This window comes from Poecilia mexicana, unplaced genomic scaffold, assembly GCF_051168715.1.
Source record: "Poecilia mexicana isolate PSO_F unplaced genomic scaffold, ASM5116871v1 scaffold_2, whole genome shotgun sequence".
Taxonomy (NCBI): Eukaryota; Metazoa; Chordata; class Actinopteri; order Cyprinodontiformes; family Poeciliidae; genus Poecilia; species Poecilia mexicana.
The window spans coordinates 38,753,884-38,780,640 of record NW_028263371.1 but is presented as its reverse complement, the minus strand read 5'-3'; the positions used below and the strand labels follow the sequence as shown (position 1 = coordinate 38,780,640).

Here is a 26,757-nt window from a genome sequence, read left to right as displayed (position 1 = left end):
GGCTCACCTCTATGTTTTGTTTATAGGTCTTATGTAAGGTTAAAAGTTTCTATGGAACACACTTAGTTTTTTTTTTTTTTTGTAAGCCAAAATAATCAAAATTAACACAAATATGACCTTTAAATATATATGCAGTGAAACAATCTAACAAATGTTTCCTTTTTTGCATTTAATAACCATATTATTTTGGAAATACTGTAACTCGCCATCACATATTTGTTTATGACCAACAACAGAAAAAAACGTGGCCACCTGCTGTCACACACAGTCTACTTTAAAGCTCAAAACTGAGGAAAACTCTCCTCTTCATAGTTTGTTTTTTTGTTCATTTATTTTAGATAAAGCAACAAGAAGGGTGTGCAACAATAATATATGCAAAAAAAAAAAACATTAAAACACACACATAATTCCTAATCCATTCAGATTCACTCACATAACGTATGTACACTCCCACACACGCAAACATTCAACCTTTCAATGCAACTTCAGTGCTGTTTTTTTCTATGTTAATATGGCTGTTAAACAAAGAAACATTAATCTGGAATACACTGAATTTCAGATAAACAACCAACATAATTTTATAAATCTTATAAATAAAAAAAAATGGGCTTAAATGACACACAAACTGGTAGAGAAATAACCTGAGGAGAGTATGTTCAACGGTGGTATACAGGAATGCATTGTATTTACAACAGAGGAATTGGTGTCTGCAACGTTTGAGGTGGTTTTGAGAAGTGACAGTCGTGTAAGCAGTGGTAAGTCCCATAATTTTCAACATTAGTAGATTTAGACGACTTATAACGTGTGAAAAGATATATGATTGTGTGGTTACATGCTTGAATTGCGTGGCACTGGAAGAGACGGAAAATTAAAAGGGGCGGGGGGGAATGAAAGGCAGACAATTACAACTCAATAGCACCTGTCTTACACAAACAGCCCTTTGAAAGATGAACACCAGTTAACCTTTTTAAGGGGGTTTCAACTCAGTGCAGTGGTAAACCGGGCGCCATTCTTTAGAAACACGCTGTGTGTTGCTTCTAGGAGCAAAAAAAAAAAAAAAAAAGACTTCAAAAAGCCCCATGGTCTGTGTTTGCTTTATAAAGTTCAGTCGCTGGATGTTTCGCGACTCGCGTCTCTTGTTCCTCTCCATTCAAACATGATACACAGGGAAATAGCACCATCAGAACAGGAAGTAAAGCTAAGTTGAGGATGTCGATGCATTTTTTTTTTTTTTTTTTTTTTTTTTTTTGCTGTCCATGTCTTAAGATGAAGGAAGGCCTCTGGTTTTAAGTGAATGTCCTCTTCATGCACACTTGACAGCGGCTTATGTGAGTTCGGAGGCTGCCTGCTTTGAGCGTTGTCGGAACGGGTTTCCTGGAAAGAGGTCAGGTGAAAAGATTACCACTGGTCATGACCATTTGTATCATAAATGAGCATAAAGAGGTGAACATTTCTGTAAAAATAAAGTTGACACTGACACCACGGGGGGAAAAAAAAAGCAAACTTTTAGGGGTGTTTTTATTATTCTGACAATAAAAAATTATCGGCCTTACGTAAACATGTCCTCTGTCTCGATGGTGGCGAGCCAGAAGCTGTAGGAGTTGGCGTAGTAGTTGCAGGTTCCTCGGCCGTGACATTCGATGAACGGGGCGCTGCGAAACTCCTCCAGACAGGAGCCAGGAGAGGCCAAAGCCTGACCTGAACCCTCAGCACCTGCGCTGGTGTGCTACGTAAAAACACACAATGCAGTGAAGATGAGATTACAGAAAATTTTGTGGGGGATTTCTTTCTGCTCGCCTTCACTAAGCTATCAGCATCACTGATAGCTTCTGCTTTCTTAAATAACAGAAACTTCCCTACATTGTGTTATGCTTATCACACAATTAAAGCCAAGCTTTTAAGCTCTGAAACAAGATTAATTTACCATGACAAAGGAGTAGCCGATCCACAGAGAGTTCCAGCCTTGAGGGCAAGGCGGGATCCTGATTGTCTGGCTGTGGACTGCGATCACCATGGCCGGAGCTTCACATACGACACACCTGCAGTCACATGAGAACAGCGACACGTGTTGTAGTTGGGTCACATGACAACATGAAAGTGGCTGGAGACGCAAAACACACCTGCTGATGAAGGGTTTGATGCTGTCCCCGGTGATGGGGGCCATGCTCATGGGCATCGGCTCCGGTGAGGTGAGCCAGTAGGAGTAATCGTTACGAGACGCGAAGTTGCAAACGTTGTTGATGTTGCAGAATAAGAACGGCATGGGGCTGAACTTTCGGAGGCAACTGCCTGCCGTACCTATGAAAATAAAAGAGAGACAACCAAAACTTTGAATAGACTCCTCTTGTACGTCTCCGCGTGTCTCTTCCTTATTTCCTGCTGCCTACCTAAGTCTTGTCCATGGGAGCGCTCGTTGCCTTGCACATAGAGCAACGAGTAGCCGTCATATATTTGAGTGGTTCCTCCAGGGCACAGCGGCACCTCCACACTTTGGCTGTGGCGTGTTACTAGGAAACCGTGGTCCATGGACGACGGGCCAGGCGGACCCACTTGACCTTGAACGCCGTCCGGTCCCGGTGGACCTGGATATCCTCTGGGTCCTGGATACACAGAACCGTTGAAAAATTGGAGAGTAAGAGCACAACAGTGAAGATCTCCCTTTTCCTTCGCTGTGCCTTTCTCACCTTGTGGCCCCGGCACACCGGGTTCTCCTTTGGCGCCTGGCTGACCATCGTATCCATGGATACCGGTTTCACCTTTTGGACCCTGAATACCTATCACACCTGAAGGTGAAAAAAAAAAAAAAAAAACAATCGCAAAAGTTGGAAACGAGGGAAAACTATAACGAGAGGACCCCGGAACATGACGATGCTGCAGTAGGACAGAGAAGAGCTCACCTTGCTCTCCTTTCTGCCCAGGAAGCCCCGGTGGCCCCTGAGGTCCAGGGAAACCCTGATCTCCTGGGACTCCAGTGTCTCCTTTGATGAAGATCTTGGGGCCGGGTGGACCAGGGGGGCCTTCATTACCTGAACAAAAAAAAAAAAGAAAGTTACGAATGAAAGACATCCCAAATCTCATCCAGAACATTTTAACATGAAAACATTTAAAGGTGCTTGTAGTTACCTTTTTCTCCAGGGAATCCTCTGTCACCCACTTCTCCTTTAAATCCAATGTCACCCAAAGTACCTTTTGTGCCTAGATATAGTGAAAATTATTACAATATTACTGACCGAAGTTGTTGTTATTATTATCGTTATTATTTTTTAGCATTTTTAGCCAAAGTCATTTTATTGGCCATTGTGGAAGGCCCAAAGAGGACTTACAAGCTAACTGGTAAATGTTACTCAAGTTGATTGCTCAGAGATTTCTGATTAAATATCAGTGACTCCAGTATTATTGTGTCAAAATATGAAGATGGCGTCGCAACTCAATTTACAACAATTTGACCCCCAAAAGTCTAGAAAATCCTCAGGAAAAAAGCCTAATAATAAGTAACATGCTTCATTTGAGAAATATATTTTACCAGATGGGGGACAATTAAACAGGACACAATTTAAGTGGAATTAACTCTGCATAGTGACTGATGTTGGGCTATTTAAGCTGTAGAGGATGAATTACAGCTCGGCTCTTTCAGGTATCGTTGTGGGGATTTATTTACCTGGGAAGCCTGCGACTCCCGGTAATCCTCGTTCGCCCTTATGCCCGTTGATACCCGGGAGGCCGGGTGGCCCCTGGAACCAGCACATGCAAACACATCAAGCAGCTCTTATTGTCGTGCAGCAGGCGTCTTCTAGGCAGGTAAAGTGTTTAGCAAGAAGAAGAAGCAGGAAAAGAGTCTGATAACGTACAGGATATCCAGGAGATCCAGAGTCGCCCTTTTGTCCCGACTCTCCCTGATAACCAGGCCGACCTGCATCACCTTTCTCGCCCTTTTGGCCCTCTCTGCCTGGCACTCCAGCAGGTCCTGGTGCACCTGGTGTTCCTGTTTTTTTTTTGTTTTTTTTTTACACAACACAATATATTGTCCCCTATCTGAACACTGTGCAGTGTTTTAGGATGGCTAACACAAAGAACGTCATAAGTTTCTGGTTACCTGTTGCTCCGACGTGTCCTGTTGCTCCCTGATCTCCTTTGGGGCCTTCCAGCGAGATGCCGGGAAAACCTCGCTCTCCTGGCTCCCCCTGTGGTCCCTGAGATCCTGGAAGTCCCTTTTCTCCTTTAATACCAGGAGCACCCGATTGACCAGGCATGCCGGGAAGACCCGGATCACCTTTTTCACCTGGAGACGGAGAGAATAGGCTGCACTTGTGGAACGCCGTCGGCTGATTGTTACAGTGGGATCATGGGAATCAGTCGGCGACATATCGTTACCTCTTTCACCGAGAGCTCCAGGAGGTCCAGGCACACCAACACCTGGTAAACCTGCAGTACGGAAAATTTATAGTTTGGTCAATGCAATGTTCTGTGGGTTGAAAAACGGCAATATTCAGTTAAAGAAAACATGAACAAAATAGTAATAGTTATATTTGCAGATGTTCAATTGCTTATCAGGAAAAAAACAAATTAAATTCTTTTAAAAAGCATTTTAAAAAATTTGATGCAAAAATGTCATTATGGCATTTTTGTAATGGGTAGGATGTCAAATGTGTCTTAAAAAATATAAAATGTGCTTTGCTCAGCAAGAGCATGGCGATGTTATACAGAAGCAAAGCGAAAGCAGCCAAAAGCTTTGCGGTGCGGCCCCTAGTGGTCAGATCGTAGATTACAGCTTCAGATTGCTGCGCTCATCAAAACATAACGCCATATTTTACTGCTTGTAAAGTATCTATGACTGTATGTACCGTCTATTGTGCAAGTACCGTCATGTGATGAGAGGTGTTTAAAAATACTTTAAAGTTGGAACTTGCTTTTTCATAAATGTGAAGTCAAAGGAAAATGACTCAAGATTTTCAAAGTTTCTCACAGAGGAGTTGTAATCAAAGAACCAAATTCAATAAAACTTTAGCTGAATGTGTAGGAGAGGGAAAGTTAAAGGAAAACTGTTCCACTGCTCTCTTTAAATCAGCCAAGAAATATTTCTGCTCTGGTGAAGCCAATTATTTTCTCGTCTGTATTGAAGGACTAACCTGGGTCTCCTCTTTCCCCAGAGGATCCAGGGATGCCGTCCTGTCCAGCCTCGCCCTTATCGCCGCGAGGACCCGGAGGTCCCTGCTGGCCACCTTCGCCTGAAGAAAAACAGAACATGTAAATTTAGTGTACCTGTTTCACTGCTGTTCACAATGATACGGTCTCTTTCTTCAGATCTGCTTTGATGTTGTGCTTTCTTAAAACATCTAATTTACCCCTACAAATGCCTTTTTTTATTTGAAAAGTATGAAAAAGTGGGAAATGCAGGCAAAAATATTTTAATTATTTAGGCTAGCTTAGGAAATCTGCAAACAATGAAAGTAAATATTTGGCTTATCAATTCAAACTCGTATAACTTATTGTATTTTAAATAACCGCTGCTCTCTCCGGCTGAGGAAACAGGAAGCCTACATACCAGGGCGACCTTCACGACCGGGCTCTCCAGCAGATCCGGGAAGTCCAGGACTGCCCTTCTCGCCCGGCCTGCCTGACTGACCTGTAGAATGCAAAGACACAAACAAGGGAAAGAACAACTTTTAAAAATAAATGTTTCAGAGGTCCCGGTGGATAAAAATGATGAAAAGGTCAGTCTAAAATCTAACCTGGGTACCCAACGCTTCCTTTGTCTCCCTTTGGTCCCTCCTGGCCGGGTATGCCAGGCATTCCCTCATGACCCTTCTCACCCTTGTCTCCACGGGATCCTGGGAATCCTGGCTCACCTGTCCTGCCCTGGGAGGGTGAAATTATCAGGAGAGTTGGTGAGAGACAGGCAGTAAAACCGAAAGCAAGCTGTAGTCAGAGATGTGCAAAAGCTACGACGATCATCTGATCGACCAAAGACGTCTTCCGTAATTATTTTAAATTTACTTTGTGACTAATTTATTACACATATCAGTGAGGTTATGTGACTATTATGGTTCGCTAAATGTATTTTGATTCTGCTTTTGAAACTGGTGGAAAATAAGCATGCTCTGAGCTTTGTTTACCGCCACGCAGCGTTTTGGAGCAGTTCAGTTTTTCTTTCACCTGACCAGATTATTGTGGCAAAATGCTAAAGCAAATTCTGGTGCTGTCCTCTCAATAAAGTTTTCAATCCTTATGCCATAATCCAAATTTAACAGTATTCCAATGCTGGCATATTGCTTATATGACCTAGCCCTGCGTTACTTCTCCATAGCTTTATGCCTGATATCTCTGTTCTGTTTATTGATGTCCAAGAAGCTGCTTTTCCTCACTGATCTTTAAAAAACAGCCGCAGAGGCCTTCACAGAACAGCTGCACACAGTTGGAATCTAGTCAATATAATAGGCAACATTTTTTCGTCAAATAGTCACATTGGAGTTTATTTTGGGGTGCAAAAGTAAGAGAGGGTGTAAATAAAAAGGCGCTAGACTTTTCAGAAAGTTTTCTGTGAGAAATGGTAAAAATCCTGCAACCTGTTTTTCTCCACTTAAGAATTACACTTTTTTTTGTCTAACACATAAAATCTCAATAAAATACATGGACGTTTGCTTGTAGCCTGACACGGTGTGAAAGAGGTCAGGTGATATTAGCAAGTTTTCCTAAAATCTCCACAATCTCTGGTGCTGATAAATTTGGGCTTGTTCAGATCAACTCTCGTCACGTCAAAGAACTCAGTGTATGCTGGGAAGCGTTGCCAGTTTCATCCGGTGGGTTACCTTCTCTCCTGGAAATCCAGGGACACCAATTCCTGGCTCGCCAGGTAGTCCCGGGTCTCCTTTTTCACCATCTGTGCCTCTGAACCCAGGATGACCCGGTGTACCGATGTCTCCTTTGGAACCTTTAGGACCAACTGGACCTGCACAACCACACATAAAAGTAAAACAAATGACTTATGAAGCATTAGTTTGTGTAGAGTGTAGCTCACTGTGCTGCAGCTGACTCTTGCTTGCAACATGTCGCTATAATTTAATGATGTCAGTTGATTTTAGATGTGTCAAACTTTTTATAAAATTTACATTTTTCACAAATGAGTACATGTTAATGTGGTTATCAATGTAAATGTATGCTTAGCATCTTCTGGACGGTTGCCTCAAAGGTCCTACAACATCATGGAGTCTCTTTAAAACATTTCTTGAAACTTTTGGTGCTGCTGTACCTGTGCAAAAGTAAACATGATGAATTTGAGGTGTTTTATCAATGCACTTACCTGGTATTCCCATCTCCCCCAGGCCGCCTTTTGGCCCCGGAGGCCCCATGGTACCAGGATCTCCGGGAGAGCCGGGATCTCCTTTCTGACCTGAGAAACAGACGCGAAACACAAACAGCCACATGTAGACACCCGCATCTCAAAACCATTGCAATTAAAATGAAGTGAAGTTGAGTGGTTTAAGCTACCTGGCTGGCCAGGCGATCCAGGTTCACCGTCTTTGCCAGCCATTCCCTGTTCTCCTTGAACGCCAGGGTGGCCCCTCTCTCCAGAAGAACCACGTTCACCTTACCGGTGGAGAATTTACGTTAAATAGGAAAAGAAGAAAAAAAAAACAAAAAAACAGCAAAAGATCAACGCCTCCATTGCCGAGTGGATACCTGGGTCTCCAATGTCTCCCTTTTCCCCTTTCATGTGCTCCATGTCAGTTTGAGTGAGGTTTCCTGGAGGACCTGGCGGACCCTCCTCTCCCCGTTCACCTTTCTCTCCTTCTTTCCCGGACTCTCCTCTCGGTCCAGTGACACCAGGATCCCCTAGGATGAAATGTCACACAGGATTACTGCTGAGGAAACCAAAGCAGGCACCGGTAATTCACTTAGAGTCATTATTCCGTATGCCTCACCTCTCAGACCAGGCGACCCAGGTTGCCCGGGCGGTCCTGGGAATCCTGGCGTTCCTGGAATTCCCATAACCCCCATTTCACCTTTGGGACCTACAGCAGTCACAGACAAACACACGCTTGAAAAACCACAACTATCGACGGATTCTAAAATGAGTTGAAGATGCTTTTCACATACATAAAAGGATCATAGCTGGTGTTTTTAATCATAACAGTCATTTTACGTAACTAGTTGTTACTAGTTGAAAGAAAAACTAATATTTCGAAGAAGCTTAACAGCTAAGCTACAGGCACATTTAGGCTAAACCAGGAAATCCACAAGGCCAGTTGAAGGGGGCAGGAAAGTGAAGAGTTTTGGAGATGAAATATCAAAATCCAAACAGTTTGACTTAGCATTTAATAATTGAAGAGTTAATAAATCTGCTAGTTCCTTCCTGCTGGTCACTGCTGGTACTGCAATTAAAGCCACATAAAAACCAGCCAAAAATCTGACGAGAGACAACTCAGTCTCCTAGTTGTACACTGAAACATGTTTACAGATTTAAGTTTGAAGCTAACAGATTAGACCAAGAGGAAGAAATGTTTACATGAGACTAGACTTGACTGTCACCAAAATACACATTTGAGAACGAAGTCGTAGCGAAGCCGATGTTTGCATAAAGAAATTGGAAAAATAACATTTTCAAAAGATGTATTTATTAGCTCTGAGTGCACTTCCGGTTGATTCTCTCACCTTGGTACCCGATTGACCCGTCTCGGCCGGGTAAGCCCGGCAGACCCGGTAGTCCTTTGGTACCAGGGTCTCCTGGGAAGCCAGGGGCTCCTTTGTCTCCCTGAGGTCCCGGCATATCGAGGCCTGGAGGGCCAGGGTAGCCCTTTTCTCCTTTTATACCTTCTCTCCCTGTAGAAAGCATATGCAATTTTTTTTCTTTATGTTTTTCAAGATCAGAAATATGCATCCAAAGCTGAAGATACCTATTCCAAGCTAACATTTAGGCTTATAGAGGAGCGAACTTATTTGAAGGATTTTATTTTAGTATGCATATCCAGCATCATAAAGACTCTCACTCTGACAGAGATAAAAATTCAAACAAAACGTTTGTTTTTTTTTCAAACAAACATTTGACAAAAATGACAAAATACCTTCAATGAACAAAAACTATGTGCTAAACTTGTGCTTACCGTGAGGTCCTGTTTCTCCACGTGGTCCTTGAGGTCCTTGTGGTCCAGGCAAGCCTTTCCCCGGAGCCCCCGGTTGGCCAACCAGACCGGGTGGACCCGGAGGTCCGACGTCACCTTTTGTTATCAGATGAAATAGTTTCATCATAGTTGGTTCACAGCGTTGACAAAATGTAATGAAGTTTAACTGGAGAGTTTCCACATCTTGTTACCTTTAACTCCCTGAGGCCCTGGAGGTCCCGTCTGTCCTTCTGAGCCGGGAATACCTGGGAATCCCCTGCCACCCTTATCTCCAGGAAAACCGGTGACTCCTTGGAAGCCCTGTGCACCTTTCGGTCCTGGAAGACCCCGTCCAGGCTCACCCTGAAATGTTTGGAAAACTGTCAGATATCTAAAAGTAATTTTATATCTCAACAAGAAAAAAACCTCCAAGAATATTGTTTCATATTAAAAAAAATATGGGCGATGTAGTTGTGAATTGTTTCACAGCACAATTTTTGTAGGATGATTGATTTTATTTTTAGGTTAAGTGCACAGTTCTTTCACCTTTTCACATGTTTTGCTGTATAAACTTAGTGTCTAATGTATCTCTTTCAGCACCTTTCTTTTTTTTACTACTACTTTACTTTCATTTAATTAGATTAATTCAGTTCCAAAATAATATTCAAATCTGATCAGAATGGTACATATTGTGTTTTATTTATTTATTTTTTTTAATAATCACTTCCGTTATTATTCATAATCGTTGGCCTCCGAAACTGCTCTATTAAAATAAATGTAAATGAAGAATATTTGTAATTGATGCTTCACTTTTTTTTTTTTTTAATTGCTCAGTGTGTGTCAAGGAACTTGTAGTTTTCAATCCATCACTTTTACCCCTGCAGTAAAACACACGACATGAAGAAGAGGCTCATTTCCATTCATCACCCTTCAAAATGCGGAAAACGAGAAAACAAGCCGTTCAGTTAAGGCAGATGTTACACCCTGAAAACTTCTGTTATTCTACAGCTAATTTTTTCTCCTACGGCTTAACACTGCACCAAAACATAGGTCTCATTGATATTCTTTAATAGAGGAAAGACAGGAGAACATGTCATTGTTGGAAGTAGGATGTCGGTTGAGTTTCTACTACAGCAAACCATCTTGTCCACATCTTTACCCAGAGTTTACAAACAGCACTGGATGCAACACAAACGCATGTCGACAAATACACACTTTTTGTCCAGGCGGACCAGCTTTTCCAGTTGAGCCGTCCTGTCCTGGTCTGCCTGGCTCTCCAGGGAGTCCTGGGGCTCCAGGGATTCCACTGATACCTACAAACACATACAACACTTTTTGCCTGGGCTCCTTTTTAAAGTCTCAAAGTGGATATGATCAGTATAAATACTTTTAGTGTACTGTTGTTTTTTTGTTTTTTTTTGGTTTTCGGGTCATGAGACTCACCTTTGGCACCCGCTGGGCCGGGAAAGCCGATTCCAGGCGGTCCTTGTTCCCCCTTTTCTCCAGGAAAGCCTGGCAGACCTTGGGAACCTGTTTCACCTCTGTCACCTGTAAGAAAAACATTTTTCATGATATATTTAACAAAGATCGGGGACTGGATTAGAATCCGAGGTTCAAATATGAAGAAAGCACATTGACATTGACACAGAATGACTTCAGATGAATGATGATCATGGCGATGCTGTCACTGACCTTGAAGTCCCGGCATGCCACTAGCTCCCCTCGGTCCAGGCTGCCCTGGAGGACCCGGAGTGCTAATACTTTGACCTGGCTCTCCTTTCAGACCTGTTATAAAGCAAGACGTTCATTAAAACGCTGCAGAAATTGGACAGTTGGGTCTGCATCGGTTGTTTCTATGGTTACCATGTCTTCCTGGAGCTCCTGGACGGCCCGGCTGTCCCTGACTGCCTTTCTCTCCTGGATCACCCGGCCGGCCAAATCCTGGAAGACCAGGGGGACCCCTTTCTCCAGGAGGCCCCATGTGGCCGGGGTCACCGCCTGGGCCACGTTCACCTTTAATGCCTTCTTTGGCCTGGAAGACATAAAAGAAAAGAAATAAAACATTTTTTTAAGAAATACTTTGCCATTAAAAAAACTATAACTCTTTGAAGTAATTCCAAATTAAACTTTATCAGATTCTATTTTCATGACGTGCGTGATCAATCTTTTTGGTTGTCTTGTAAATCTTCACAGATTTCTTCTCTTTGTGATGATTTGTCTAGTCATGTTCTATAATTTTACTTTAATAACATTGCTATCAGTAACCTAAGGCATTGTGAAATTAATTGTTAATGTTTAAACTTTAAAAAAAGTGTGAGAATATTGTGTATTGTGCTCCTTGAATACCATAATCACCATTAATGCAGAATGAATTCATGAGACTATTTAACGGCGTGTATTCACTGTTTTAATGCACTCACAGGTTCTCCTTTGAGGCCCGGTTGACCCGGGAGTCCGTCTCGCCCTGGCAGTCCTTCCCTGCCAGGTTGTCCCTGTAATCCAGGACGTCCGGGAAAACCTTTCTCCCCTTTGTAACCAGGTGCTATGAAAATGTCTCCGGGTTCCCCTACAGCACCAGGAGCCCCCATCAGTCCAGGAGATCCTGGAGAACCCTGCACAAAAAAAAGAGTTTACACGCTATCAGTTTTAGACACTCACATCACTTAAATATTAATTCTGAACCATCTTCTCTCTTTGGATTTGTCCAGCCGTTGCGTTGTCGACATGCAGACGCCATTTTATACTCACAGGTGTTCCAGGCTCTCCAGCTGGACCAGAGCGACCCTTTTCTCCTTTGCCTCCCACTGCGCCTGGTGGTCCTGCCAAATGAAACAGGATGTTGAGTTCAAAAGTCCCGCAGCATGTGCTTCATCACATGAAAAACTCAAAAGAAAGTTTAGAACTGAGTTAAAGTCAGACACTAGTTCGCAAACATCCTATTAGACAAAAGCTAAGTGCAGTAATATATGAAAACAGTCTGTGTATTTATACCATTTTTATTTAGATGGACCACATATTGCTGCTCTAAGTAACCAAAATAACTGTATAGCTGCTCCTTTTTGTTTCTAAATCGACAACCGTTGTGTGTATATAGTATAAACATATTCATGAAATTAGAATAGATGTTCCGAGGAGGACCATTTGTCAGTTTAAACGTACCTTTAAGCAGGTATAAAACATATTTCCCATTAAGTCCATATTTATGTTTTTTAGAAACTATTTTTTATTAGTCTACAAATCAGCTGTAAGCAAAAATATTTATAATTAACAGAAATAAAGGCTTTAAATGTAATCTGTGTAATTCAGTTACTGAAATTTTTGATTTTTTTTTTCCCAAGATCGTTCATATTTACTAAGTGTGATAAAATTTACATGCTCATCAAATTTTCAATGGTAAACAGAGGTTTTATACTGAAATATGGACATTTTTGTGGAACTACTTTCTTCCCGCAGATGCAGCTCCAAACTACTCCTACCTTGCTCTCCTTTAACGCCTGCAGGGCCAGGTAATCCACGTTGACCGGTGCCGTCACATCTAACACAAGCGTCTCCTTTATCGCCTGGAATTGGGCAAAGCAGCGTAATGTAATAATCTATGGTATGACTAAATGAGGTCATGAAGTCAAGCAGCAGGAGTGCTGAATGACACCAAGCACATAAATACTGTTGTTTCATAGAGATAAATGCATTTATTTCTTGATTTTAATAGATGTGGAGTAACTTTGCTGCTCTTCTTACCTTTTTGTCCATCCTCCCCTGATAATCCAGGAGGTCCAGGTGGACCAGGGTCTCCTCTCTCCATATTACACTCTTCAGGGTCAGCTAGGAAAGCAACATATGCCGTTTGATGGGTTTGATGATCGAAACATTTTGTGGAGGCGCCATCAAGTAAATTAAAGCATTACTTAGACCTACGTGCTAATCCTGGTGGTCCCGGCGGTCCGACGGGCCCTGGTCTTCCCGGTGGTCCAGAAAGAGATTCTCCATCTCTGCCTCTGTCCCCTTTCTCGCCCCTTTCTCCTTGCATCCCAGGTTCTCCACGACGTTCCTTGCCGGGGCGGCCTGCGATGCACAAAAGTAAAATTAGAGAACAAAAGGCTTTTCACACATTTCACAAACTCCTAAGTTTGTTTTTACTCCCTTCAAGGTTTTGAGTAGACGGGAATTTAGCCTTATAGGTAAAGATTTCAGTTATCGTCTCCAAAACTCCCTCTCAATATATGATTTAAAGGTGACCTGTTATGCTTCCTTGAACAGATTAATGAGATTTTAGCTAAGAAGGCTCATTTCTGCCAATTTTGAGTTCCTATCAAAACAAGATGCTTAGAGCCTCGTCACTTTAAATCCAAATAAACTGGCCAAGTCCCCAACTCAATTTTTACACTCGCAGATGAAAATGGATGCAAATTATACAGTTATACATGTTTGAAAAAGAGCCTCAAGTTCAACCAACAAGAATGCAGCGAGTGATTTATTATGGATGGGAGTCAATGACAAAAAACTTTTCTTTTCCAGCAGCTCTGTTTGTGCTGCTAGGTGACAAGTTGGGTTTTGCCAGGGTTGCTAGGTAACGGGCTGGGCTTCACTTCGCTGTTGTTGCTAGGTGACAGGTAGAGCCTTCTGATTTGTGACGTTAAATTCTGAAGATTATTACCAAAAAACGCCTAGGTGTTTTGGGCTGTTTTAACTTTACATAAAACGTCCCCTTTAACATAAACAGGGTGACATGTATGCTAATAACTCCAAAGCAACAACTTTCTAATCTCAGGATTTCCTTAAAGTATCTGAAATCCTGCATTATTTAATAGGCTCCTATTATGAACTGCCTCTGTTTGCTTAAAGCTAATTTCACAGAGTCAATCCAAGTTACACAAAATATTAGAGAAAAATCAGAAAAATAAAATGCACTCAAATGAAGTGTTGCATCACTGCTCTCACAACCCGTCATATTTTACCTGGTGGGCCGGCCTCTCCCTGAGGGCCAGGAAAACCTGAAGGTTAGAAATGAGAAATAAATGAAAACCGCAGATGATGTTAGGAGTGATCACATGTGTCTGAAAGCTTGTGGAACAAGATGCTAAAACTAAAAACACAAGTATTTTTCAGAAAATAACAAGATATCTTTACCCTTTTCTCCCGTTAACCCTGGGAGACCCCGTGGGCCAGGAGGGCCAGGTGGACCTTCAGCCTACAGTGGAGAGATTAAATCAGACTTTCAACGTTTCATACCAAATTTCTACAAGAGCACTGATCATTCAGCAGCCATGTTGGCTTCTGCTCCGGTCTTCATTGATCAGTGTCAGATGTCTAAAGCTTAAAGTAGTCCTGGTTACTGTATGTAATTGACGTCGAATCTGTCTAAATGATTGAATTATTATTACTATTATTATTATACTTAATGTAAAAAAAAAAACAAATGAGAGGAATCACTTACATAACCCGGTGGTCCTTTTTCTCCTTTTTCGCCCTAAAACCAGATGAAAAAAATCAGCCTGTATTTCGTCAGTCTGTTTAACATACATGAAACGTCATTTTAATTAGAAATAGAATATGAAAGCCTATAAGCTTCGAGTTGTTACCAACAAGCCAGGGAATCCAGGAACTCCTGAGGAACCTTTTTCTCCCTGCAGGAGAATAGGTTGCACATTAATTATAGATAAAAACTGTTAAAGAAAGCTCCTGTTGGAGAGCTTTGCAGATAGATATGAAAAAAAAAAAGATAAGTATTACCTTTATTCCAAACTCTCCATCTTTACCAGGTTTACCCTAAACAGAGACATAAATTTGTTGTTTAATTTTACCATAAAATAATAAATAAATCCTCTGGGAGAACAAAACATAAATTAATGTCTTGTTTAGTCATGAGCTATTTTGTAGATAAGATCGACAGAAACTCACTCTTGGTCCAGGAGGGCCTTGTTCACCTTTGATTCCTTTCTGATGAGGGAGACAAAAGCCCTAAAAAAAAGAGGAAAGAAATCAAGAGTTTTATTAAAGATTAATGAGAGAAAACACTTTCTCTATTACAAATCTTACGCCATGTCACCTGATGATAAAATACTAACTTTCTCGCCTCTGTCACCCTTCGGTCCTTTCTCCCCCTGTGGGAGCATAAAGCGAACAGAAGATAATTAATAACACATATTGTAAACTGTTTTTTAAATTTCATATTTGAAGCAATGAATGGGCACCTGTGGTCCCGGTACAAGAATTGTGGTCTGTCCTGTCGCTTCTTCAGATGGTCCAGGGGGCCCAGGTGGGCCTCTGAGTCCTCGTTCACCCTGCAAAAACATACTAAGTCACTAAAACTGGCAAGGTTAAAGCAATTTTAATAAAAAAAAAAAAAAAAAAAGCTACATTTATGTCCTATGAAACGCATAATACTAAATATGCTTTATTAGACATAGGGGAAAATGAAAATCTTTTAGATTAAGAAAGTCATTGTGGACAGTAAAGAGAGACGCACCTATAAACGGACCAGATTCAGATGTGTTTTTTTTTTTATATCTTATTTGGGGCCCAATCTGTGATCCTTTTCTGTTCGGTGAACCCACCATGCAACATTCCTGACAACAACAGTGGTGAGGATGCTAGTGTTGCTGGAATGAGACTGTGACTCAGACTGTGACAGATAATAAGTTGTACCATATTAAAAAAAAATACTGCACATGTATAGTGACACTTTTATGGTGATAGTGGCCGTCATTTGCAGTAATCGGACAGGAAACAAGCAAAGATTGGGACTCGACTGAGCCACAGATAAAACTGGCCTCCACTTGTGTGATCTCTGCTCTGACATTGTGCCACACTCTGCCCTAAACGACGCGACTTTAAGTACAAATAATGCATAGTAATACAAATAAATAAATAATACAAATAATGCATTGCACAACTATCATGCGTCTCAATCATTAAACATATTTTGCTGATGAGGATAAACACTGCGGAATAAAAAGAAGAAAAATGTGCTTTTAATGTTTATTCAGGTAGGTCTACAGTGACTTGTTTGTACTTAAGATATTCTTACTATGTTTGCAGAATGGATGTAGGAAAACTTCACAAGAACATAAATACATCTTAAAATCGTGTCTCTTACAAAGCTCTCACCTTATCTCCTTTTTCACTCACAAAGGCCAACCTGTCACCCTGGAAACAAAATAAAAACAAAGTTATTGATAAAACGTAGTCAAACAACCACGTTGAAGAAAGATGGAGACTGATCTTACTTTCTCTCCTGGAGGGCCGGGAGGTCCAGTATCACCCTGCGAATCGGTTAAAGGAGGTTAAAAATGAGTCCGTCAGGAGGTCTTGAGTTTTTATTGATGCTTTGACTTGTTTTGGACTCACTTTAAATCCTGGGTATCCTCTGGGTCCTGGAGGTCCAATTGGTCCAAATATTCCAGGTGGTCCCTGGGAGAGAGAGACAAATGGAGGACGGACGTTATTACATTGCTTAAGGTATGCAAGTCCTCAAACAAACACTGTGAAGTACTAACAGGTCGTCCAGGTGAGCCAGGTACCCCGCTGTCTCCTTTCAGGGGGATAATCCCGATCACACCACCAGGATCTCCCTGTAAAAGACATCAGCGTGTTATTACAGTGGAAGATTTAGGAAACCATCTACAGCAAAAATATGAAAGCTCTATGAACTTACTTTCATTCCTTCCATACCTGGGAGGCCCTGAAAGACAGAAGAAGAAATAAAGGAGGCTTATTAGCATAGACAGCGATAAAAACTAAGTCTGTGATTAAGGCAATTGTTCTCTGGTGAGGTGAGCTCCGGCTGCTTACGGGCGGCCCTTGAAGTCCTGGAAAACCATTAAGGCCGTCCATTCCTCTTTCGCCCTGAAACACAGACATCAGACCATCAGCAATTAAAAAATAACAGTTATGAGAACAACATAAGCATGCAAAGAGTGTAGGAGAAAAAAGATGTAGCTTACTTTGGTCCCATTGCATCCTGGGATTCCAGGTGCGCCTGGCGGACCGTCGTTTCCATTGAGGCCCTGTGTGGTTAGTTGATAGTTAATAATCAAGTTACCAAAAGTACTCCACATGAATCTAACATTCAAAGTGGACTACAACACGTGTGTATAACATTTAGTTGATAAAAGCCTCTGATGGAAGCGTTCTTCCATGAATTCCCTGAATTATTTCAGCATGTGGGTCAGGTTGGCAGACAAAATGAACTTACTGGTAGTCCTGGGTTCCCTGGAAACCCTGGCAGACCAGGGGGACCCTGTAAAATACAGAGCATGTCCGATTAATACAAAACTAGAGCTGGAGTATTTATGGAAAATATCATTTTTATAACGGATGGTTAATTACTCACTCGCACTCCTTTTAGTCCTGGAGCTCCAGGTGCTCCTAGATCTCCCTGTGGAATAAATTATAGAATGATTAGTATTAAAATATTTATTTATTTAAGAGCTAAAATTGGCCATAAAAATTTTTAAAATGTGTATATAAAGAAAATGTGCCATATGAGCAATTAGTTTTATTACAGCAACAACAACAAGGAAAATATATATAAAAGCAGCATAAATAATTCAGTGTAAAATGCTGCGTTTATTCACATCTGTGCATCCCACTTATAAGTATGTATGAATGAGAACACGTATATAAGCAAATAAATTTAAATAATAATAATAATAATATGAGCAGTTTGAACACAGGTCTTTGATTTATAAAAATATTCGTTGTTATTTTAAAACAAGATTGGCAAAAGTTTGGCTTCTTTCATAAATGAATTTTTAGCACAGGTCTTGGAGATTTGGTGAACTTTACCACTTTTTCTTTTCCAACTATTTAAGAAAAACACTAAAACAAGCAGCTTACTTTTAAATGGGTGTTACTGAACGTGTTCATCTACCTTGGGGCCCATTGGGCCAGGAGGGCCCTCGTGCCCCTGCATTCCTGGGAATCCCATGTTACCCTGAAGGCCAGGAAATCCACGCTCACCCTGTGATAAACATGACAAGAGAGCAGAAAATGCATGTTGTCATCACTAAACACTGTTCACAATAAAAGGAGATAAAACACAGAACACGTGATTGAATGAGATCAGACATTTCAGTCAGAGCAACTTCACAGTCACTCAGGGTCAAATTCAACGGTGGTCAGAACCCGAGTTTGCACATTTTTCTTATTCTAAAACAAGATGTCTAAGTAGTATTATTTCCCTTTTTAAATACAGTTAACAGGATGTAACAAACACATAGCGATAGTCAGTAGAGTTTAATTTTAGAGACTACTTGTAAAACCTTTAGAAACAAAAACCTACATCATCACAATTAATGCTTTGTATCCCTAAATTAAGCATTTAAATGAATGGATCATGTCACTGTCTACAAAAATGTGCAACATCACTGATGAATTTAGAGAACATTTTCGACCTAATTCTTCCAGACAGATATGTTTAAGGGTTTGGAGAAAAAAAAGCTGCAGGTCATTTAGCACCACGTTCTCCACGAACATGCTGTGCGCGAATGGAGAAGGGTGACCATCGTCCGGCCCAGTCGTGGAACGCTCTCCTCGCCTACCGGAGTCGGACTGTTTTGTTGACATTCTTTATGTCAACAAAGTGGCTTTGGACATTCATCCTTCAGTGCAGCTCCATCTAGTGGATGCATAACGTAACTCCAGCCTCTACTGTAGCGTCTATTCTATGTGCCTTATAATGCGGTGCACCTTATATATGAAAAAAGTTTTAAAATAGGCCATTCATTGAAGGTGCGCCTTATAGTGCGGAAAATATGGTATTTATTTAGCCCTGGTGAAGTCCTGTTCAGGATGCGCCTTGGATCTCGCTCACTGATCCACGTAAGGATAAATGGGTATTGAAAATTGATGGATGGATTTATCCAGATGGTGACCTCCTGAACTGACTTAGAGCTATTCCACTGTGAGACACTAGATGGCAGCATCATCCTAAGGCAAGACTATTAAAAAAAAAAAAAAAAAAAAGCAAGAGAAAAACTTATATGGTAAAGCTATTATTTTAGGGTTGATTCCCACAACACCAGGCTTGCATCAGTCAAGAGAAACATTGCATGTACACCTATGTGGATTACCTCTGTGTTACCACGGCAACTACAGTTGTACAACAAAAGGAAGTAATGACATCACTGTTAAAAAAAACAATTGGACATCAACGCCTTTCGGGGGATTTAAAAACACAGAGGAGCTCTGAGATTACAGCGACTGGCTGAACTCCACAAAAAACAAAGCCATGGGAGGATTTTTTGTGCAGGGATGTTTGGCTTTTACTGTTGTTTGAATCTGAAAAGCCAAGAGACTAAAACACTCTGCGGGGATCTGATAAAACAACAATAGCGCGCAGCTCCTCTAAAGCAGAAAGAGCTCAGTTACTGAGTAAAGCAGCTGAACTTGTACAACGTTGAATCAGTAGACTTTTCTAACTTCTGGCTAATACCCTGACAGCATATAAAACATAAACATAACATGATAACACAATTAGAAACATATTAACAGATCATTAAGCACACCCTTACTGTGCTTATGGATCTGTTTCTATATTCATCTTTCAACAGGAACTAAATACTCTCATTAAAGGTAATTAAAGGAAAATCCGTAGCCGCCTTAGAAGTGTCTAGAGGGAAAATGTATTTCAAACAAACTTCCTCTGACCTACTGAGCTGATACCCTTTCTCTTATGTTCCTGTTTAATGATTATCACTAATCTCAGCGTGCTGACAGAAGAACGGCTCACTGGTGTGTTGTGGCCTCTGTGTGTCTGTAACTGTAAGCTTCCCTCCATCTGATGGGATTAAGACCTGTAACCCAGCTGTGTGAGCCGACACGCTCTAATTGAAACTGATCTCTGTTCGCGTCTGGCTCTCTGTTCCGAGTCCAAACCCACTGCATGTTTACCTATAAGTTCAACTTTGGTCTTAAACTCTCACAAAGTTTTTTTTTTTTCTTCATCTGACCAGAGCAGCTTGTTTTACACGTCTCCTCCACGGCTTGTTGGAAACTGCAAACGACTTAAGATGTTTCTTATTTCTCAAAATATTTAAGACCATATATAGTATTTGTTTTTGCACTTGAAAGTTACACACTGCAGTAAAACACATTAAAGTTTGTGGTTGTGACAAAATGTGAAAAAGCACAGGGATAATAATAAATTTGCAAGAAGCATGCAGGTGAAATCCCACAATAATAAACAGGTAAACATGAAAGTCTCACCTTGGCTCCCTTCACTCCACTGCAGTCACATTTTCCACATGAAGCTCCACAACCCTGGAAATAAAAAGAAACAGACATTAAAATTGACGCTGCAGGAAAAAGCGCATTTTGGCCACACGAGGGCAGTAGAGGCATGTTATGAATACCTTCTACCTTTTATGATCTGCTGCTGATTGGAATATGTTTGTTCAGCCAGATATTTAATGAACCATATTAATTATGTTAAATACAGATTTTCTATCACAGAATATGGAGATCACTAGAGGAAAGGAAATGAACCAAACTTTTATTGTTGAGCTTTTCAGCTAAAAAGTGAGAAATGTATCACTAAATTTAAAGGCTGATTCATTTAATCTCTTGTGGCTTTCATTTTTCACCTTGTCACCACTGAAGCCCCTGCAAGGAGTCACCTACATGCAGCCAGAAAGGCTCGAATGCAGCTGGTTTGGACCCTCCACCGCCCACCAACACCCACCCCGCTTCCTTCCCTCTGTGGTCTCCGGAGGCCGGAGCCTGGGAACTGGCCTGTGCTGTCTTGGCTCGGTCTTTCCACATTGCTTTTTCTCTCCCTCTTCCAGCTGTTGCTAGACTCACGTGTAAGGCTTCCAGCCAAGATGCTGTCAGAGCGAAGGGAGGCTCTGCACGATCGGGAAGAAAAGTACATAGCTACTCTCACCACACGTATTTCTGCCTCTCTCCGGTTCTCACAGACGCAGAACAGACAAATAAACAGCTCTTCTAATAATAACAACGATTACTCATCGACTTTCCAACCTGGGGAAACATGCAGAATTTCACCCGATGGTTTGTCACACCTTAACCTCCAACTCAGTTACTTATAATTGCTGTTGCAGTCCAGCATACCTGCTAATTGAATCAATATGCAGACCTGTAAAGCATGCAGAGCCACAGCAATCCCAGTGCACTTGTTCTCCTTGTTTTACTGCACGCATGTGCCCTACAACATTTGTGTTGTCTCACATCCAGCTCCTTAAAAACACTTCTCACTCACTCGCATCTCACCTCCCCGCTTCCGGTTACCTAATTGCTTCGTTTTTTCCAGTCATCCAACAGGACAACCTAGAAAACACCTGCTTCAGAGCAAACTAACGCCACGATGGAGAGAGAGAGAGCGAGGGGGGAAACAAATACTGACGGTGTGAAAGCAGAACATGTGGGCTTTATTATGGAAAACTCTGTCACAGCAGTAAAAAAAAAAAAGTCCTGCTGTTTGATCAGACTCAGCCAAACTGAGCAGACATGCCTGCACGTTGGAGTGTGTGGCAAGGGGCTCCTCGCCCTCACCCCACTCTGTAATGTCTGCTGGATCTCTAAGCAGATCTCGGTAATCTGCAGGTAGATAAGAACAATAGCTTTCTTTGATATCCCCCCATCTTCGTCCTTTACACATCTTCACAAACCCAAACAGCAGCTGGATCTTGACGGCTCAAAGGCTCATAGGACATCTGCACAAAACGCATGTCTTGTTCATGACTCTTGGAATCGTAGATTAGATCCGAGTGATTTGGGATCTGAGTCACATTTTTAAGGAGATTTAAAGTGGATCTTATCACGCAATTCCTCAGGTAAATAAAGAGGCTGCAATGCTGAAAGGCAGGAATGGCTTAAATGTGAGAACTAGTTCATACGGAGATTGAAAGCTAGGGCACAGAAATGTTTTTAAATGCATGTTCAGCTCTGTAGACTTTTCTGTTATGTGTGCATCAGAAACTTTATATTGTTCAACTTTCCTCCATGGGTTCTGGAGGACCTGTGTCTGTCAGATAAAGCCAACTAACTGTCAGGAAACTAATTTATTGCATCTTTACTGGGAAATGTGTGTCCTACAAAAGCAAAAAAAATATTTACAGTTTAAATTACACAATGTATATTTAAGTTTATTCTTGATAACCTTACACATACGGTGCTATGAAATAGTGTTTACCAATCATTTCTTCTGTTTTTCAGTCTTTAATATTTGAACTCAAACAGATTTTAAAATTAGGTAAATATAGAAAATAAGTATAGTAAATAAAATAAGCTGTTTTCGGGTGTTCACATTAAGAACAAAATGTCACAGATGATCTTTTTACAAACTGAACTTACTGTAGATTTATTTGGCTAAAATCTGAAGTCATGGTGTATTTTTAAAGTATTTCTACTTTTAGATCTTCATGTTGGTCAAAGAGTTTTTAGCTGCAGTTCATGAAGAGAGTCACCAGAAACATGTGTCTTCTCACATCCAACCACTTAAGAATAATTTCCAGCTTACCTGACCTTTCTAAATGACTACAAATAAATCTGATTGAATTTCCTCTCCCTCCAGCATTTTTTGTCTAATTTCTATTCATTAACGATGTCAGCCATCTCAACATTTCCACCTCTAAGTCATACTGCTCTCTCATCAAGAATAATTAGCTCTGATTAGGACATTAAGCTGCATACAAGTTCCAATCCCAGCAACATCTAACTTTTGTAGAACAGAATAGTGAGAAACTATACGCATATTTAATTTAAAAATCCTCAAAGCTTTTTCTGAAATATGTATATATTTTTTAAGATGTCGTCATTCGTGCAGGAATGTCGGAACTGGAGGCGGTGAGAAAGTAGGAAAATGAAGATGATGTGACTCTGCCCAGGCAGCTTGATCTTCCCCAGAGCAAACAGACCCAAAGCTCAGGCCCAGCGGTAATGACTATTAATGTCCACAGTGAGTATTCAGTGGCTGGTGAGACAGTGAGCTCTGTATCAGATCCAGTAAACCTCTGCAGCAGACGGCCTCACGTGTTCCCAGACAAGTGTTTGTTTCATAGCCGAGTCAGGATGGCAGGTCGTCTGGATCTCTCCAAACTGTGAAAATCACCATGGCGAGTGCTGGCAGGTTGCTTACATTTCCTGGACGCTGCACAAAACAGTGCCTTATCATGACTGCGTGTACATGACAGTGTTTGTGATTGTTTACCGTGGCCGGAGCTGGCAGGGAAACGCCGAGCTGAAGGTTTGTTTTAAAAGACAATGTTATAGATACAGACAGGGCCGACGGCGAGGAGATGGAGGAGTGGGTGTAGCTGCCGGGATCTGTGGCACGTTCACAGGCTATAACGTTGCAGAAAGAAGTCTCTGATTGCGGATGTGTGTCAGAGGCACTGCAGGTCACATGTGATGAAGAATCTTCCCAAAAGATGTTTGATCAACAGTCTGTTGATACGTCTGACATCATGGGACAGAAAGCCACAGCTCTGAGACAATCCCTGGAGAGGAAGTGATGAGCAATGTTTGCTCTGGAGATAAGAGGTGTCAGTCTGCAGGGACCGAGTGCTGGTCGAAAGATGCTGACATGAAGTCGGGAAACGTGTCAGTCCAAATGAAAATCAGGACTGACATGGCTTTTTAAAATCAGACACTGATTAGAAATGTGGTAAATGCAGTAAATTTAAGACGGAAGGAAGAAGAGAAGGTCAAGGCACGCATTTCACTTTAATCAGGTTTTGCTACATACAGCATCATCCTTTAAACTCTACTTCATTTCCTGATGTGCGGTTGTGGCGGTAAGGAAAGACGCAGGTGAGCCCAGGTAGGCATGATGAAATGATGTTTAATGATGAAAATCCTAAACAGGTGTAGAACAGGGAAACACGGAGAAGACATCTGACGAGGTAAGACGTCTGTGTTTAAGTCCACAACAGGTGGACTTAAATACACAGGGAGGGTAATCAGGGAACGAGACACACCTGGGAAGCAATAAAGGGGAAGGAGACAGGACACCACAAGGACTCACAGGGGAACAGGACTAAATAAACACAGAAAAACCTAGAAATAAATACACAGAAAACAACACTTTAAGCTCAACAGATAGACTTCTGCTGCTAGTGTTCAAGTTTTAAAAGCTTGATAATCAAAAGAGACAACTTCAATTTTTTCGTCTAATCAAACAATCGTCCACTGCAGTTAAACTAGAACTGACATTGTCTAACAAAGGTTTACGCCAGGAGAATTTTGGCAAGGAAATATCTTGCTTCTGGTTTTTGTCTGCATTAAATAGCTTGCTTTACACTGAAATAAAAGCTCATGATCCAGTGGATTAGTTCCACATGTTTTAATGTAAAAAAAAAAAATAAAAAAAAAAGCATATGTGCATTTTCAATGTGCTTTCATTTTTCACTTGCTTGAAATACTCTGTTTTAGGTTTTCACGGAGCCCCTAAGCGAACATGGAGAAATAGGGGCTCCGTAGGTTTTGTACATGCATGTGGTCAGGCTTTTTTGAAGTGAGGGTCCGTCAAAGGTTTATAACAGGATTTAGGGAGTTTTTTTTATGCTGTCATGGTTTACAGGAGCGTGGAAAGATTGTGTATTTCATGGGAGCAGAGCCTTAAAGATAAAATGTCATTGAAATAAATCAATACACAGATTGCATCAAGCAGTTAATCTAACCCAAAATGCTTCAATTTTCCCAGTACAAGACATTAATTAATATTAGCATTAAGACAATAGAAGGTCACTCTTCTCTCTCGATCTATCTAGCTATCAAATTATCTGGATTTTTATAAAATAAAGACACATGCTATCGATTACAGGTAAGATACTAACTACCTATATACTTTTTACAGGATCCCAGTTCAACCATTATGATAATCCCTTTAAAACATCAAATAAGAAAGTATAAACTCTGTTTTAAAAGGTGTAAAAACACCCCAACATTCACAACTTAGCTCATACACAGTTATTATACCAGAACACTACCCCATAATGACAACATTTGAGCGTATTCTTTGGGGGGAAAAAACTCTCTGTGGTGTTTAGTTTGTATTTTAAAACTTTCCAAACCGCAAACAGTACTACACAAAAAAGTGTTGCATAATTTAAACGGTAAACTGTTTAACCTATAAAGCACGTGTGACTCAGTACTTCTAAAGCTACAAAACACTCCACAATTTTACTTGTAGAGGAGAAAGAGACAATATTCTCACACTAATTAACATAGTTTGCTGATTTAGCTACCCACAGACCAGATTTCCTGTTCATAACTTACTAATAATGACATATCAGGTGTAAAATACTTGGCTCTAATTTTTTCTCAGGAGAATAAACCATAAAATTTGCTCTGTGTTTTTTTTTTTTTTTTTTTTATTAGTTGTATGACTCAGATCTTCTGTTCTTTCCAGAGTGGCTAAAACTACTCATCAGGAGCAGCAGCCAACCTCCAATAACGGTACAAATAAGTTCCCTTAATTTTCCCTGAGTGCAATTGTTAGTTTCCTTAACATGTTTCCACTCTTGTTTTTTTTTTTTTTTCCCAGAGGAGGGCAGAACCATTCCCATCCAAGCAGCTGCTCCAAACGGACTGTACAGTACATGCAGCACAACAGCTGGAGCTGTTTGCCTGCATCTCTTGCACCATGTTAAAGGAAGCAGAAGATCACACAAACATCTGGCCAGTGTCTTCAGCAGGTTTTGCGTTAAATCAACACCACATTCCAGGCACATTCCTCATGCTGCAACCTCCTACCACTGCTGAAGTCTTTCATAAAGCTCAGCAATGTGCATCTCCAAACCACACATATGAGGGCAAAATCTTAGGATCTGACGGAAACAGTGAAAAAAAAAAATTAAACTTCTTTTATTGTTACTTAAACAGAACCCTGGCATTCTGTAATGGAGTTTTTTTTTTTTGCCATTTTCTCTGTTATCTCCAGCGCTTGGAGCTCCGAGGAGCCTTCCTTCCACACTGATACGGATTTCACTGATAAATAAGGCAAATAAATCAGGCGCACATTTTAACTGCTGCTGAGCATGCCAGAGATTCCTCACGCAACTCCACTGTAGCATCCACACAATAGGTTTCCTTGTGTCGCGCAGTCAAAGCCAGAATTTTCCAGATCAGTCCTAACAGAATAGCTGCATGCCTTTTTATTAGCAGTCCCTCTGATTTTTATAGAGTAGGCTGTACTTACAGTGCAGTTTGATACATTGTTGCTGCAAACTTTAATGAATTTCATTGGATAATTTTAATCATTGGTGTAATCTGGACAATTGTATATGGTTTTCAAATTGTCTGTACTGAGCTCCCATTTACAGAGATGCCTAAAGGAAACCCTGTGGAAAATACCAAAAGCCAATCATTTGCATGGAATCGAGTGTGTGTAAAACACACTTAGCATAAATACAGACGTCCAGCGAAAGACTCAGAGGTTTGTTAGAGATCAATAGTAAATAATCACCTCCATGAAGACCAAAGAGAGCACCAGGTAGGTCAGCGATAGAGTTGTGGATACATGTAAAGGAGAACTATCTTATAAAACAATATTTAATCATCTAATATGGTACTGATCAATCCATAATCTGAAACTGGAAAGCGTACAGGACAGCTCTAAATTTCCCCAGACATGCTTTCTATCTAAGCTGACAAACTGGAGAAGGAGAATATTAACCAGTGAAGACGCAGAGAGGCCCAA

General features: G+C 41.0%; 1 protein-coding gene across 1 annotated transcript in view; it reads right to left on the bottom strand.

Moving 5' to 3' along the window:
* Nucleotides 1–312: 312 nt before the first annotated feature.
* The window catches only part of col4a1 (collagen, type IV, alpha 1), a 43,430-nt gene continuing 16,985 nt past the window's right edge, over nucleotides 313–26,757 (bottom strand). The window contains exons 2-52 of the mRNA XM_015003126.2: nucleotides 20,304–20,357; nucleotides 17,968–18,057; nucleotides 17,428–17,472; nucleotides 17,290–17,334; nucleotides 17,039–17,101; nucleotides 16,887–16,940; nucleotides 16,750–16,776; nucleotides 16,592–16,666; nucleotides 16,443–16,505; nucleotides 16,322–16,357; nucleotides 16,203–16,241; nucleotides 15,287–15,376; nucleotides 15,161–15,196; nucleotides 14,994–15,053; nucleotides 14,826–14,861; nucleotides 14,675–14,719; nucleotides 14,530–14,562; nucleotides 14,223–14,283; nucleotides 14,051–14,086; nucleotides 13,011–13,157; nucleotides 12,834–12,917; nucleotides 12,572–12,655; nucleotides 11,844–11,914; nucleotides 11,516–11,707; nucleotides 10,959–11,127; nucleotides 10,788–10,880; nucleotides 10,539–10,643; nucleotides 10,311–10,408; nucleotides 9,308–9,458; nucleotides 9,099–9,212; nucleotides 8,650–8,817; nucleotides 7,920–8,009; nucleotides 7,678–7,830; nucleotides 7,486–7,584; nucleotides 7,298–7,387; nucleotides 6,807–6,946; nucleotides 5,730–5,856; nucleotides 5,543–5,623; nucleotides 5,127–5,225; nucleotides 4,372–4,422; nucleotides 4,094–4,279; nucleotides 3,849–3,982; nucleotides 3,659–3,731; nucleotides 3,124–3,195; nucleotides 2,898–3,026; nucleotides 2,685–2,783; nucleotides 2,388–2,600; nucleotides 2,121–2,298; nucleotides 1,925–2,039; nucleotides 1,554–1,726; nucleotides 313–1,374 (exon numbers count right to left, since the gene is read on the bottom strand). Coding sequence (XP_014858612.2) covers nucleotides 1,287–1,374; nucleotides 1,554–1,726; nucleotides 1,925–2,039; nucleotides 2,121–2,298; nucleotides 2,388–2,600; nucleotides 2,685–2,783; nucleotides 2,898–3,026; nucleotides 3,124–3,195; nucleotides 3,659–3,731; nucleotides 3,849–3,982; nucleotides 4,094–4,279; nucleotides 4,372–4,422; nucleotides 5,127–5,225; nucleotides 5,543–5,623; nucleotides 5,730–5,856; nucleotides 6,807–6,946; nucleotides 7,298–7,387; nucleotides 7,486–7,584; nucleotides 7,678–7,830; nucleotides 7,920–8,009; nucleotides 8,650–8,817; nucleotides 9,099–9,212; nucleotides 9,308–9,458; nucleotides 10,311–10,408; nucleotides 10,539–10,643; nucleotides 10,788–10,880; nucleotides 10,959–11,127; nucleotides 11,516–11,707; nucleotides 11,844–11,914; nucleotides 12,572–12,655; nucleotides 12,834–12,917; nucleotides 13,011–13,157; nucleotides 14,051–14,086; nucleotides 14,223–14,283; nucleotides 14,530–14,562; nucleotides 14,675–14,719; nucleotides 14,826–14,861; nucleotides 14,994–15,053; nucleotides 15,161–15,196; nucleotides 15,287–15,376; nucleotides 16,203–16,241; nucleotides 16,322–16,357; nucleotides 16,443–16,505; nucleotides 16,592–16,666; nucleotides 16,750–16,776; nucleotides 16,887–16,940; nucleotides 17,039–17,101; nucleotides 17,290–17,334; nucleotides 17,428–17,472; nucleotides 17,968–18,057; nucleotides 20,304–20,357 — 4,854 coding nt within the window. The 3' untranslated portion in view covers nucleotides 313–1,286. The remainder of the gene's footprint in view (nucleotides 1,375–1,553; nucleotides 1,727–1,924; nucleotides 2,040–2,120; nucleotides 2,299–2,387; nucleotides 2,601–2,684; nucleotides 2,784–2,897; nucleotides 3,027–3,123; nucleotides 3,196–3,658; nucleotides 3,732–3,848; nucleotides 3,983–4,093; nucleotides 4,280–4,371; nucleotides 4,423–5,126; nucleotides 5,226–5,542; nucleotides 5,624–5,729; nucleotides 5,857–6,806; nucleotides 6,947–7,297; nucleotides 7,388–7,485; nucleotides 7,585–7,677; nucleotides 7,831–7,919; nucleotides 8,010–8,649; nucleotides 8,818–9,098; nucleotides 9,213–9,307; nucleotides 9,459–10,310; nucleotides 10,409–10,538; nucleotides 10,644–10,787; nucleotides 10,881–10,958; nucleotides 11,128–11,515; nucleotides 11,708–11,843; nucleotides 11,915–12,571; nucleotides 12,656–12,833; nucleotides 12,918–13,010; nucleotides 13,158–14,050; nucleotides 14,087–14,222; nucleotides 14,284–14,529; nucleotides 14,563–14,674; nucleotides 14,720–14,825; nucleotides 14,862–14,993; nucleotides 15,054–15,160; nucleotides 15,197–15,286; nucleotides 15,377–16,202; nucleotides 16,242–16,321; nucleotides 16,358–16,442; nucleotides 16,506–16,591; nucleotides 16,667–16,749; nucleotides 16,777–16,886; nucleotides 16,941–17,038; nucleotides 17,102–17,289; nucleotides 17,335–17,427; nucleotides 17,473–17,967; nucleotides 18,058–20,303; nucleotides 20,358–26,757) is intronic.